Genomic DNA, 13,994 nt, shown 5'->3' with positions numbered 1-13,994 from the left:
GGAAATGCCATCTGATTTCGATAGATGGTTAACCTAGGATCTTGATTATTTTTAGGAATGTATGGGGTCTTGCAAAAGGATAACTCGAAGGGAAAAACAGGTTTTTCCCCGTAGTTGGTTCTTTGTATTTTTTCAGTACTGTTTCCCAGAACCAGGTATTTGCCTAATGAGCACATAACCTTTGAAGATGGGAAGAAACTAGACCAAACCGTTTCTCTCTTCCCTCTGAACCACAGCTCCTCCGGCCCATCAAAGGACAAGAGGAAGGGGAGAGGACCAGCATCCTACGGGACTTTGAGTGATAGGCTTGGTGTTTGGGGTGGAAGGAGGGAGACATGTGAGGATATTACCCCTGGGTGGTAACAGGGGTACAGATGAGAAGCCTTGACTTGTAGGGAACGTGGTTCTTCTGTTCTGCCACCTGAGGGGCCTGACGGGGAAGGAGCGTTTTTAGGACCCTACCTCCCCACAGAAATAGCCGTGAAAGAAGAGTTTCATTTTAAAAGTTTGTGAGTGCCTGGACTTTGGCAGAATTGCCCAGGGGACCACAGAAGGACCCAGCAGCCCAGGGAGCCAGCACTGAGGGGCTTCCAGCTGCAGCCCAGCCCTGAGTGCTTGTAGGGAGGGACGGAGGCCATGCATGATGTTTGTTGACTCCACGGCATTTGTCACGGTCTGAAAGAGAGAATAAACTTCCTGAAGGCAAAGACCATTTCTTTTTTTTTTTTTTTAATGTTTATTTATTTTTGAGAGAGAGAGACAGAGACATTGGGAGGTGGGGAGGGGCAGAGAGCGGGAGACACAGAATCCAAAGCAGGCTCCAGGCTCTGAGCTGTCAGCACAGAGCCCGCCCGACATAGGGCTCGAACTCACAGACTGTGAGATCATGACCTGAGCCGAAGTTGGACGCTTAACCGACTGTGCCATCCAGGTGCCCCAAGGCATAGACCATTTCTGTCTCTGATTCCCAGTTTTCACAAGTATTGTTGAGCACCGAGAGCCATGTAGCACTGAACTTGAGAAAAGGTGGAGCTTACAGCCCAGCCTGCAAGACAGACAACACGGAGCCTGCAAGGAAAAGTACCACGAGTCAGAGCAAGCCTTTCTGCGGAGGCGAAATTCGAGGTGGTAGAGAGGGTGTCTGGGCAGAGCGATGTGTGCAGGGGGAGCTGCAGACGCCAGGCCCAGGAACAGGTGTGGTTGTCAACAGAAGCAGCGCCTCCAGGCCTTCAGGGTCGTGCCGGAGAGGGAAGCGAGACCAGAGAAACAGGCAGAGAGTCCACAGTGCCCCGTCCGCCCTGACTGCCACGGGTCAGGACTTCGATTTTCGTCTGAAGACGCTGGGAAGGTTTGGGAAGGCAGAGCGCAGGAGAGGGCCGTGAAGCCCCTGCCCTTAGCATGGGACGTGGCACACGGCGTGTCCTGGGCTTCAGAAGTGCTTGTGGAGGGCGCACTGGGGACAGAGCGGACAGACTCTGGTTAGGGCTGAGGTTCAGAGTCTCATCCTTCCTGCCGATTCTGGAATCTTCCTGACACGGCGGGCTCTGAGATAGGCGGTCCCCTCCCCACACCAGCTGCAGGTCACCCCTTCTGTGTGGCAGGCTCACGGTTTCGAAGAGACCCATGCGACCTTCCTTCAGACGGATTTGCTGAAGCTGCTGGTGAAAAAGTGCAGCAAAGGAACTGGTTTCAGTAAAACGTGGCTCCTCCGGGATCTAGAGGTAAGGGGTGGGCGTGCCTCCCGCCACCACCGCCACCTGGTGCAGGTGCAGGCTGCCCACCCGCGAGTGAATACGGGGCTAGCCCAGCGCGTGCTCATTCTGTACAGTGGTTGGACCACGTCTTCCGTTTGTGTCCCTGTTGGAAACAGGGACTGTGACACCTGCCCTCCGTGTCAGGGAGGACGAGTTTGATGTCTGTTCAGAGAACACTGGAGAAGTATTCTATGGAAACATGCGGTTGGCCCTTTATCGTGGCGATAAAGTGTTTCCTTGGATCGTTATTTCCCTTTAAAGCCCCTTTGAGCTAAAATCAGTTTCTGAGTTTGTCCTTGGTTATGTTTATTTTATGTAGGATTTAGTCAATGATTTTCATCTGATTACTATTCCTTGTAGGCCTTAGGTGTTTCTTAGTGGAATTACTGTGGTTCTCTGTGGAGTTTCTGGACCAACTGCTTCAGGTCCAAGACGAGCTGCTGCTGTGTGGGAGCTGGTCAGCCACCCGTCTCCATCACACAGGCCTGAGCATGAGGACACAGCTCTCAGGTCCCACGAGAGGGTTTGCTTCGGTTGCAGGAAAATGTGCCAAAGCATAGTAATGGGGATAATCTGGAAAGCATCTGGGCTCTCAATCTGAGGAAACATTTTAAATTAAAAAAAATTTTTTTAATGTTTATTTATTTTTGAGAGAGAGAGAGTGGGGGAGACGGACAATCGGAAGTAGGCTCCAGGCTCTGAGCCGTCAGCACAGAGCCCGATGCGGGGCTCGAACTTACGAACTGTGAGATCATGACCTGAGCTGCAGTCGGAGGCTTAACCAACTGAGCCACCCAGGCGCCCCTAGAATTTTCTTATTCTTCAAATGATAGAACCACATTGCAGAAAATTCGAACTATAGGAAAGGAAGAAAAACTTTCAAATTTCACCTCACACACACAGCTCCTGTTAATATTTTATGTATGTCCTTATTCTAGTTGTTTTCTTTTTTTTTAATTCTTTCTTTAATATATTTTTTAACATGAAATTTATTGTCAGATTGGTTTCCCTAGTTGTTTTCTTCTGCATCCGTGTTACGTGTACAGCCTCGAATGCAGGGTGTGCGTGCAGTGGCCACTCCCTTGGTCACTAGACAGTTTTCCATGTTTAATGGCTATAAGTGAAACACGAAGGCAGGTTCCAGCCTCATTGACCATAACATAAGTGTAACTTCTTGCACATTTTATGTTATTCCTAAGGCGAGTTATTGGCTGGGTTAAAGGCAGTAGATGTTTTTATAGCTCTTTACCATTCAGCAAAATGAGTTCCAAATACCAATCTGCATCGTTAGCAGCAAAGTTAATAAACACAAAGGTCCCTCGTAGTTTTAGTTATTAGCATTTCTTTGATTACAGGTACAACTGAACACGTTTTCATGTTTTTCTTTTTTTACTCGTTTCACATTCTTTTTGTGAATCCGTACATCTTTTAAGGAGGTCAGATGTTTTCCACCCTTTGAGGGTTAAAGATATGTGTGACATTCCCACCCACTGAACCCCCCACACCACCGCCCTGCCTGGTTTTCTGCCCATAGATTTTGTCCATCATGCTGTACTCCTCAAAGAAGGAGATCCACACCTTGGTCGAGCACACGGGCCTCGAACCGGAAGAGCGAGGGGATCAAGGGGAGGATGCAGAAGGCGTGGTCAGCAGCCCTGGAGAGCCGGAGCAGAGGAAGCTAGATCCTTTGGAAAGCCTGGATGAGCCCACCAGAATATGTTTCTTGGTGAGTTCTGGGGCCGTGGTGTGGACAGTGGAGGGACTCCACAGGATGGATTCCTTTTGGCTTGCACCTCGTTTTTGCCTCTGTGCGAAAATGCCTCTGTCTGACATGCTGGGAGATCACTTCCTGAAGACTCAGTTGGAATTGTGTAGAATCGATCCGGAAGGATGGAGAAGCCCTTAGCACAGTAGTCCTTAAGCCTTTTGAGTCTAAAAGCTTTAGATCTTCTCTCCCGTGAAATACGCATGTGCAGTCATGCTCATAGTCTGCAGCCCGTCCATTGTGTCTCCCCGTGGCTTCTGAGACGCGCGCTCTCACAGTCCCTGGGGAGGCGCTCTTCCTCGGATCAGTGGCCGCAGGAAGAGCACACGGATATGGGCTGGAGGTCAGGAAAGCAAGTTTAGTTTTCTCGGAAACCAAAAGGAAGTATAGCCTTGGACTTCCGGTGCCAGCGGTCAGACGGGGGTGTGAGGCGGCTGGAGAGAAGCCAGCAGCCATGCGGTGGCGATGGCAGCTCTCAACCGTTAGCACTGCATTTGGGGGCCTGGGATTTCTTTTGGCGTTTCCACGCTTTATGTTTTCCTTTGAATTTATAATAGCAGGTTCCACGGTCCATGGTTTAGAGTTTATAATTTTGTTTGCTTTAAGTGACCACGCAATATTCTTAAATCATAACCTGTGGCAATTCTAGAAAGAGTTATTTTGTCCCTTTGGCGTTCAGGTGATCCGCGATGTGAGGAAGCACTTTTAAGTTGTCTCTCTTCCTCTGCAGATGGCGCACGACGCCCTCAATGCCCCTCTGCACGTTCTCCGGGCCATATACGAGCTGCAGATGAAGAGGACCGATTCTTTCTTCCTGGAGGTTCAGAAGAGGTGAGGACCCTGCCAGCAACACGTGGGTAAAGACTCCCGGGAGGCCACGACGTGGAGCTGGCCCGTGGTTCTTCGTGAGCGATGTGAGAGCTGACTGCCGCACGCCCGCGTCATCTGAGCGGCGGTCGTGTCCCTCGCGGGGGTGCCAGTTGACGCCGACGCCAAGGTTCCTTTCCTACGTCGTCCTGGGGCAAACAGCGCAAAGCAGGGCCCTCTAGCCAGAGTGTCGTTTGCTTGTTCACCGCGGCACATTATTTCCATGGCGTTCCCCCAAGGATTCTCATAGAATTTACAGTGTTCCCTTTCTCTTGCCGGGAAGTTCAGGGCTGGTTCTTGGGCCCAACTCCCACATGTGTGTGCAGCTGATCTCCCCCTCTGTCCCTCATATCCTGGTTTCGACTTCCTGTTCTAACTTAACTTCTGCGTTTTCATCCCGTATTTCTGTTTTCCCGTACGTATTTCTTACGTACCGCCTCGAGTCCCTTGTGAAACGAAGCAGGGCACTGCTGGAACTAAGAGACCCAGAAATACCGGGTCAAGGAAGATAGAGTTTGTTTTTCCTCTCGTGGACTGTCCAGGGTGGGTGGGCAGCTCTGCTCCTTGGAGTGGCCCTGTGCCACCAGATGGCTCACCCGTGCGTGCCGCCTCTGTTCCGGCCCGGGGGAGGGGGAATCGTAGAGAGAGGAGCGCGTCCTCACCCTGGCCGCTGGGGTGTGGACTCTTGAAGCGGCCCGCGTTACCTCGCTGGCCTCCCGTGGGCGCGAGCCCGGCTGCACCGCCGCATCTAGCTGCGGGAGGGGCTGGGCACCACATCGCCGGCTGGGGGGCTGTGTATCTTGCTACAGCGTTGGGGAACTTTGTTCGTAGGCTCCAGGGAGCGTGGATCCTGAGGGACGCCTTGCATTCTCTGCCGCAAGCGTGTACGTGCACGTCTGCGTGCATGAGTGAATGAGCGCGGTGAACTGGTGTCGCAGACTCGGGGGTGTGATGATGTAATTGCAGAGTCCCAGGAAGACACCTCCCGTCAGTGTCCCTGACAAGTTCCACTACAGGCTGAACTCTTCCCTTTCGGTACCTCTTGTGCCCATCCTCGTGCCCCTTCTCCGCAGGTTTGATGGGGATGAGCTCACCACGGACGAAAGGATCCGGACCCTGGCTCAGAGGTGGCAGCCCAGTAGGAGTTTGAGACTGGACGAGCAGAGCGCCAAGGCCGTGGACACAGACATGATGATCTTACCGTGTCTGGTACGTTGCCTCCACCTTGGAGACGAAAGGTCGGCCCCTGGCCCCGCACCCCAGCCAGTTGGGAGGGGCCGGCTGCCGTAACAGTGGTCTTTGGGTTTGCAGTCGCGGCCCGCACGCTGTGACCAGGCCACTGCCGAGTCCAACCCCGTGACCCAGAAGCTGATCTCCAGCACGGAGGGCGAACTGCAGCAGAGCTATGCCCAGCAGCGCCGGAGCAAGAGTGCTGCCCTCCTGCACAAGGAGTTGGGCTGCAAGAGCAGGAGGGCCGTCCGCGAGTACCTTTTCCGCGTGAATGAGGCCACGGCTGTCCTGTACGCCCGCCACGTGCTGGCGTCCTTGCTCGCTGAGTGGCCTGGGCACGTGCCCGTGAGCGAGGAGACCCTGGAGCTGAGCGGCCCGGCCCACATGACCTACATTTTGGATATGTTCATGCAGCTGGAAGAAAAGCATCAGTGGGAGAAGGTGATTGTTTACTAGGTCAGGCTGGGTCCTCGCCCTCATTGCGCCTCCTCTGCGCCCCCACGTTTGAACATGCTTCCTCCGGATGCAGCGGAGGCTGGCCGTGGGCATGGCTGCGCTCTCCCAAGTCCCGGCCCAGAGCGGAGGTCACAGCCTTGGCAGACGTGGTGTGCAGAGAGCGCTCGGCCCGCCGATCCCGTGGAGCCTGACTCCGCACGCGCCCCGGCCCATCTCTTCTCGGGGCGCCAGGTCCAGAGGACAGGGGGAATTACAGCCCCCGGTGTGTTCCGTGGTACAGGACGCCTCCGGGGTGGTTTGTGTCTTGTTCCTGGAACATCGGCCCCGGGACGCTTGCACCTGCTGCAGTGTAACCAGCGAGAGTTCTGTCGTGAGGAAGTGCAGCCAGGGACCTGTCCGAGGCCCCCGGCCTCTGGGGGGCAGGTGTGGGGTCTGCACCCTCACCCCACACTCTGGTTCTTAGTTTCCAGGCCTCTGGTTCTGTTCTTATTCTTTGATTTGAATTGATTTGATTTTTTTTATGTTTATCCATTTTTGAGAAAGAGAGCATGAGCAGGGGAGGGGCAGAGAGAGACGGAGACACAATCTGAAGCAGGCTCCGGGCTTGGAGCTGTCAACAAAGAGCCCGACGTGGGGCTGGAACTCACGAACTGTGAGATCATGATCTGAACCAAAACCAAGAGCCAGATGCTTAACCGACTGAGCCACCCAGGCACCCCATTCTTTTCTTTCTTTCTTTTTTTTCTTTCTTTTTAATGTTCATTGACTTTTAAGAGAGAGAGAGAGACAGAGAGAGAGAGACAAAGCATGAGCAGGGGAGGGGCAGAGAGAGAGGGAGACACAGACTCCGAAGCAGGCTCCGGGCTCCGAGCTGTTGGCACAGAGCCCGACGTGGGGCTTGAACCCACGAACCGTGAGATTGTGACCCGAGCTGAACGAAGTCAGGCACTTAACCACTGGAGCCCCCCCGCCCAGCACCCCTGGTTTTGTGTTTATTCTTAAGTCAAATCTTCAGCTTTGTCTCGAGAGTAGTGTTGGGGTAGCAAAGCTTCCCAGGGTGCATATTAGGGTAGCAAGGCTTCCCAGGGTGCACATACGTGAGGAGCCTCGTCGCAGAGCTGGCCTGGCCTGGGTGGCGGGAGCTGTGGGCACCACCTCCAGCCGAACGGGATGGTTTTGTCACTCCCTTACCAGATTCCAAGTGCACAACTCTTGAGTCACATTTACTGCCGCCTTCTTCTTCCCTGTCCCCTTGGCGCCCACATACATCATGTACCCTCACCCACACACATGCCCGCCCCACGCGAGGACTCCTCAGGATGTGAGTTCATCCTCTTCTCCTTAATTTGCCTGTCAAAGACACCACCAGTCTGTAAGTCCTGGATCTGGCCCCAGCCACACAGCCTTGGAGGTGCTTGGCGGCTCTGCTGTAGCCGCACCTCTCATCTGCGAGTGGCAGAGGGGAACGTGGCCTTCCCCACCCTCGCCCCGAGGAGCCCCCAGTCCCTCACCCCCTCGGCATGTGGCCTGTTGTGCTGTAATTGTCTGTCCGCATCCTTCCCCTGCTGGTCTCAGGACTCTTCAGGGCCCGGGACACCCCTGATAGGTTCTGCTGGCTCTCTCAGAGCTCCCAGAAGTGGTGTTTTCCAGAAGGAAAACCAGCATCCCAGTGTACAGGAAGTCCCCCCTCTCCCCACCCCCTGCCGTGAGAGGCGGCTGGTGAGGTCAGCCTCTGTGGTGATGCCAGCCCCTCTGGACAGGCCTTGGGTTGAACTGGGCTCCTCCTCCTTCCTGCCACCGGCGGGCCCTGACGCTCGCTGCTTCGTGTCCCGCCAGATCCTGCGGAAGGTACTCCAGGGCTGCCGAGGGAGCATGCTGGGGACCATGGCCCTGGCTGCCTGCCAGTTCATGGAGGAGCCTGGGATGGAAGTGCAAGTGAGGGAGTCCAAACACCCGTATAACAATAACACCAACTTTGAGGTACGCTCCAAGACGTGTGGCTGGCAGGACCCGCGAGGGGTGCTGAGAAGCTCGCCAATGCCCCGAGCGGCTCCCCGCCCCCCACCCCTGCCAAGCCCCAGCCAAGAGAGGGCCTCCTTGGTCCCAAAGCCAGGGAGTCTTTACCACCCAGTCTTTTTTCCTGGTGACCTGGTTTTAATGGGTAAAGTGGGCGCCCAGGCCTGGGGTGGGGGGTGGGGGTTCAGTTTCCCTGCAGCTAGCTCCTTGCAGGGAATCCTTGGCATCTGAGTGTGGGCCTGGGTTCAGCCCTCACTGCACCATCTCGATGACGTGGCCACACCTCGGAGACCCCTGTCCTTCGGTTTAATTCACGTGTGCATGTTCCTGTCCCGCCAGACCGAGGGCCAGGGAGGGCAGGGCTGACATTTAACCCTCTCACATTTGCAGGATGTGGCAGGAGGCAAGCCCTCAGGAGTGACAGAGGTGTCTTTCTGTCCCCTCCCCAGGATAAGGTCCACATCCCTGGTGCGATCTACCTCTCAATCAAATTCGACGCGCAGTGCAGCACAGAGGAGGGCTGTGACGAGCTGGCCATGTCCAGCAGCAGTGACTTCCAGCAGGATCGACACACTTTCAGTGGGTCTCAGCAGAAATGGAAGGATTTTGAGCTTCCAGGTAATAAATACTTGGTCATACGGACTCTTACCATGAAGTATTTAACGTTTTTTTTGTGTGTTTTTTTTTATTTTTTTTATTTTTGGGACAGAGAGAGACAGAGCATGAACGGGGGAGGGGCAGAGAGAGAGGGAGACACAGAATCGGAAACAGGCTCCGGGCTCCGAGCCATCAGCCCAGAGCCCGACGCGGGGCTCGAACTCACAGACCGCGAGATCGTGACCTGGCTGAAGTCGGACGCTTAACCGACTGCGCCACCCAGGCGCCCCATACCATGAAGTATTTAAACTCAATAATGAGGAGCGCCCGGGTGGCTCGGTCGGTTAGATGTCCGACTTCAGTTCGGGTCATGATCTCACAGTTCATGGACTCAAGCCCCGCGTCGGGCTCTGTGCCGACAGCTCGGAGCCTGGAGCTTGCTTCCGATTCTGTGTCTCCCTCTCTCTGTGCCCCTCTCCTGCTCATACTCTGTCTCTCAAAGACAAACAAACAAACAAACAAACAAACAAACTCAATAGCGAGAGAAGGGACGTGGAGGGATGTCACATGGGGCTTAGTCTGTCGCCATTCTCTGTTGCTGTGGTGTCCTGACCTGTTTCTGGTTCTTGTGTGACCCAGGAGATACTCTGTATTATCGCTTCACCTCTGACATGAGCAACACGGAGTGGGGCTACAAATTCACTGTGACGGCTGGGCACCTCGGGCGATTCCAGACAGGTGTGTGCCCTGGTCTTTCTGTGTGTAGGATGTCCCTGCCGGGGACGCTCGGGGGAGGGGTAGGTGCCATTATGTCACGGATCTTTGTTACAGTCAAAGCAGGTACTTTAATACTAGCACACGGCCGCCGTGGTGTGCTGTGGTGGTTGGCTGTCCTCTTGCATGGACGGGTAGGAGAGCACCTGTGGGCACCTACAAAAGACCCGTCTTCTCTTGGAATTTGCAGGGCGGTTTGCGAAAGGGAGGAGCTGAAAAGTTGGTCCTATGTTGCTTTTATGAAAGGCAAAATTTAACCGTAGTTATCTCCTCGTATTTGTTAAACATAAGAGTTAATAATACCACAGTAAATACAAGAGCTAATCATTAAAATATCGGTGTTTTGTGGTTGTGGGCCAGGGTTCGAGATTTTGAAGCAGATGTTGTCAGAAGAAAGAGTCGTGCCCCACCTCCCACTGGCCCAGATTTGGGAATGGCTGGTGGGTGTGGCTTGTCGCCAGACTGGCCATCAGCGATTGAAAGCCATTCACCTGCTTCTGAGGATCGTCCGCTGCTGCACCCACAGGTGAGCCGCTCTCCGTATGTGAGTCCTTCGCAGGGAGTTTGTGGACAACTGTGAATATCTCCTCCCACTCTGGCTTGCCGTTTCTCTGTACTGGAATCTGATGAAAAGAAGTTTCTAATTTTGACATCTTGCCGTTCATCAATCATGTTTTATGGTAGTGCTTTTGTTGTCCTGTTTAGGCGGTTTCCGCCTCACTCCACCTTGGGGTGGTGAAGGTGCTTCCTGTGTTCTAGAAGCTTTTGTTATTTTTTCTTTCACTCCTGGCTGTACGCTCCACGCGGAATGACGTCTGCGCAGGACGTGAAGTGCAGGCGGTCAGGGTTAATTATTCGAATGTGAGTCTCCACCTGACCCCAAAGACCACCTTGTCCCTCACCTCACTCCAGCACCCTGTTGCTCACAAAGGAGGTGTCTGTACAGATGCGTCTGTGTCTGGTCTCTGCTGCTCCAATGCTCTTCATGGTCCTGGTGCCAGTACCACGCTGTCTTAACTATCGTTGCTTTCTAATGAATTCGCGTATCTAGTCGTATAAATCCTTTGCTCTTCAGCTTCCAGGCTGTCTTGTCTATCTTTGACTCTGCATATCTATATACATCTTAGAATTGGTTTGTTTCTCTTTTTTTTCCCAGCTTCGGTGAGGTGTAATTGACAAAGTTGTAACATATTTACAGGCTAGAGGGGATTTCTTGTGTGTCCGCGTTGTACAAGGGCCCCCATCAAGTTACTAAACACACCGAGCACCTCATGTTACCTCTGTTGTGTGTGACAGCAGTTACGCGCGCCTCTCTACGATCCAGCATGGTACGCCGTCATCACCTGTAGTCACCGTGTCGTTCATTAGATCCTCAGACCTTACTTGTCTTACAGCTGAAAGCTTGTCCCTTTGACCAGCCTCTCTGTTTCCCACACCCACGGCCTCCAGCAAGTACCTCTGTGTCTATGAGTTTGACTGTTTCTTTGTGCGGTTTTGGTTTCCACATGTGAGTGAGGTCATCCAGGGTTTGTCTTTCTCTGGCTTATTTCACTCGGCACAATGCCCTCCAGGTCTTCCTTCTTTCTCATGACTTTTCCTTCTTGCACATGTTCCGCTGTGTATATATGCACCACATTTGCTTTCTCCACTCCTCCATCGATAGGACGCTTAGCTTGTTTCCATGCCTTGACCGTTGTGAATAACGGTGCAATGAACATTCGAGTGCAGGTATTGTTTTGAGGTAACAACTGCATTTCCTTTCGATATAAACCCAGTAGTAGGATTACTGGATCATACTGTGGTTCTGTTTTGAATTACTCGAGAAAGCTCCATACTGTGTCCACAGTGGCTGCACCAGTTTGCGTTCCCACCAGCAGTGCACGAGGGCTCCCCTTTCTCCACATCCTCGCTGGCACCTGTTACCTCCCGTCTTTTGGATACTAGCCACCCTAACGCATGTGAGGTGACAGTGTGGTTTTGACTTGAATTCCCCGACGCTGAGTGATGTTGAGCATCTTTTCATGTTAGCCGTATGGGTGTCTTCTTTAGGAAAATATCTGTTCAGGTCCTTTGACCATTTTTAGTTGGGTTATGTGGGGTTTTCTGAAATGGAGCTGCATGAGTTCATTGTGTATTTTGGGTATTAAGTCCTTACCGGATGTGTGATTTACCACTGTTTTCCCCCATTCCGTGGATGCCTTTTCATTTGTTGATGGTCCTCTTTACTGTGCAGAAGCCTTTTGTTTTGATGTCGTTCCTTCCACTCGTTTATTCTTGCTTTTGGTGTCCACTCCAATGGCAAGGAGTTTACCTGTATGTGTTCTTGTAGGAGTTTTATAGTTGGTAGTCTTACATTCAAGTCTTTAATCTATTTTGAGTTAATTTTTGTGCATAGTGTGAGAGAGGGATGCAGTCTCATGCTTTTGCATGCGGCTTGTGTCAGGTTTTCCCGACACATTTGTTGAGGTGACTGACTGTCCTTTCCTCGTTGCGTATTCTTGGCGTCTTTGTCAATTAATTGGGTGTCTACGTGTGGGTTTATTTCTTGGCTCTCTGTTCTGTTCATCGATCTTTGTGTCTTCTTTTATTCCAATACCATACTGTGTTGATCGCCATAGCTCTGTATTGCCGTTGGGAATTGGGATGTGCGAGGCTTCTGGTTTTGTTCTTTCTCAAGATTGACTTGGTTATTTGGGGTCTTTTGTAGTTCCTTGTGGATTTTAGGATTTGTTTTTCCTATTTCTGTGAAAATGCCTTTGGGATTTTGATAGGGGCTACATGGAATCTGTATATTGCTTCCGGCCGTATTTTAACAGTATCCTTCTGGTCCTTGAACGCGGAACAGCCTTTCCACTTGGTTGCGTCTTCAGTTTTTTTCATCAGTGTTTTATAGTTTTCAGCATACAGATTGTTGATCTCCTTTGTGAAAATGTATGTCTGAGTATTTTACTCTGTTTTATCCTGTTGTAAATGGAATTACTTGTTTAGTTTCTCTTTCTGATAGCTCGTCATTAAGCATATAGAAATGCAGGTGGGGGCTCCCGGGTGGCTCAGTCAGTTGAGTGTCCGACTCTTGATCTGAGCTCTGGTCATGATCTCAGGGTCATGAGTTCCAGCCCCACGCTGGACTCCACGCTGGGTGTGAAACCTAGTTTTAAAAAAAGAGGAGAGGCAGCTGGTTTTTCTATATTGATTTTGTGCCCTACGATTTCACTGGATTTATGAGTTCTAACGGTTTTTCTGTGGCGTCTTTGGTGTTTTCTGTAGAGAATGTCATCTGCAAACAGAGACATTTCTGTCTTCTTTTCCAGTGTAGACGCCTTTTATTTCGTCTTCTTGCCTCACTGCTCTGGCTAGAAATTCCAGTACCTTGTCGTGTTCCTTATCCGCTTGTGTATTTTCTCTTCACACACATACGCACATACCCCGTCTCACCTGATGGGGTTTGGGTGGACTTCAGAGCACTGAACCGTCTATGTTGATTCCTCTTCTCTGCGATCCTCCAGTGCTCAGGTCTGAGTGATGTTTCTATGTAGAGGATTTCCATTAAATTAGATTTATCTAATGTTTTTGATGATACTGTAATTGGTGTTGTAGAATTCTTATTCTTCATTGTTTCTGCCCATATACAATTCACTTTTGTGTATTTTCCTTGTATCCAGTGACAGTGCTCTGTTGCTTAACTTGGAGAGCTCACGTGTCGCTATTCAGAGCACAGTCACGTTATCTACAAAGAACCGGTTTTCGTTCCTCCTCTCGGTCCTTAGAAATTTTTTTTTTCCTTTTTGCACTAGCCGTGACCTCCCCAGAGTACTGAGTAGAAGTGGAGGTTAAAGACCCGCTGTCTTGTTCCTCACCTCAGAGGGCAGGTGTTGGTGATGTGTCCCTCACGCGCACGGTGTCAGTGCGCCTCTCTAGCAGTTTCCAGGCACACAGACACAGGATGCCGCCAGAGTGGAGAGATGATATTCAAGATAGCACGCCATCTTCTGGTGTAATATGGAGCTGTTACTGAAAAAACAAAGGGCTCTCCGAGTCAGGGAGAGAAAAGGATGGCACGTTGAGTCCGTCTGCGCGCAGGCAGGTAGAGAGAAAGCCAGCCGTGATTGCCGTTAGCGCCGTGTCCTCGTGTGCGACAAAGGCCCCTTAGCCCACAGGGGCTGCATTCTGTCCTGTTGAGAGCAGCCTGCAGTGAGAACCACGTGGTGGTTGAGGGATGGGCATGAAACTGTCTTCAGACGGGCGGGTCCTTCCCTGCTGTACGTGATGTGCCTCTGCGGTTTGCCGACCTTCCTCAGTCCAGACAGGCTGGGCAGAGGGGAAAGGCAGCCCCAGGGGAGGGGTGGCTGCCAGTGGCCGGATGAGCCACGGATGAGCCACGTAGGAGCGCTTTCCTGAAAGCTCAGCTGTAGAGCTGTCTCTTTAAATCAAGCCAAGTTTTCCTGGTGCTCTGGGAAGACTCGCTCTTCTGGGAGAAAATGATGGGCTCCAAGAGTAAATGCGCAGAATACTTCGTACAGTCATACGTGAAAGAG

General features: G+C 52.1%; 1 protein-coding gene across 4 annotated transcripts in view; it reads left to right on the top strand.

The window, feature by feature from the left end:
* The window catches only part of ZZEF1 (zinc finger ZZ-type and EF-hand domain containing 1), a 103,875-nt gene that overhangs the window by 84,287 nt on the left and 5,594 nt on the right, over positions 1–13,994 (top strand). For all 4 annotated transcript variants that reach the window (XM_058705695.1, XM_058705693.1, XM_058705694.1 and 1 more), the window contains exons 44-52: positions 1,602–1,721; positions 3,289–3,480; positions 4,250–4,350; positions 5,460–5,595; positions 5,698–6,057; positions 7,909–8,052; positions 8,538–8,706; positions 9,325–9,423; positions 9,820–9,985. In XM_058705695.1, coding sequence (XP_058561678.1) covers positions 1,602–1,721; positions 3,289–3,480; positions 4,250–4,350; positions 5,460–5,595; positions 5,698–6,057; positions 7,909–8,052; positions 8,538–8,706; positions 9,325–9,423; positions 9,820–9,985 — 1,487 coding nt within the window. The remainder of the gene's footprint in view (positions 1–1,601; positions 1,722–3,288; positions 3,481–4,249; positions 4,351–5,459; positions 5,596–5,697; positions 6,058–7,908; positions 8,053–8,537; positions 8,707–9,324; positions 9,424–9,819; positions 9,986–13,994) is intronic.

The sequence above is a fragment of the Neofelis nebulosa genome, chromosome 16 (assembly GCF_028018385.1).
Source record: "Neofelis nebulosa isolate mNeoNeb1 chromosome 16, mNeoNeb1.pri, whole genome shotgun sequence".
Taxonomy (NCBI): Eukaryota; Metazoa; Chordata; class Mammalia; order Carnivora; family Felidae; genus Neofelis; species Neofelis nebulosa.
This window is presented reverse-complemented; position numbering and strand designations above follow the sequence as displayed.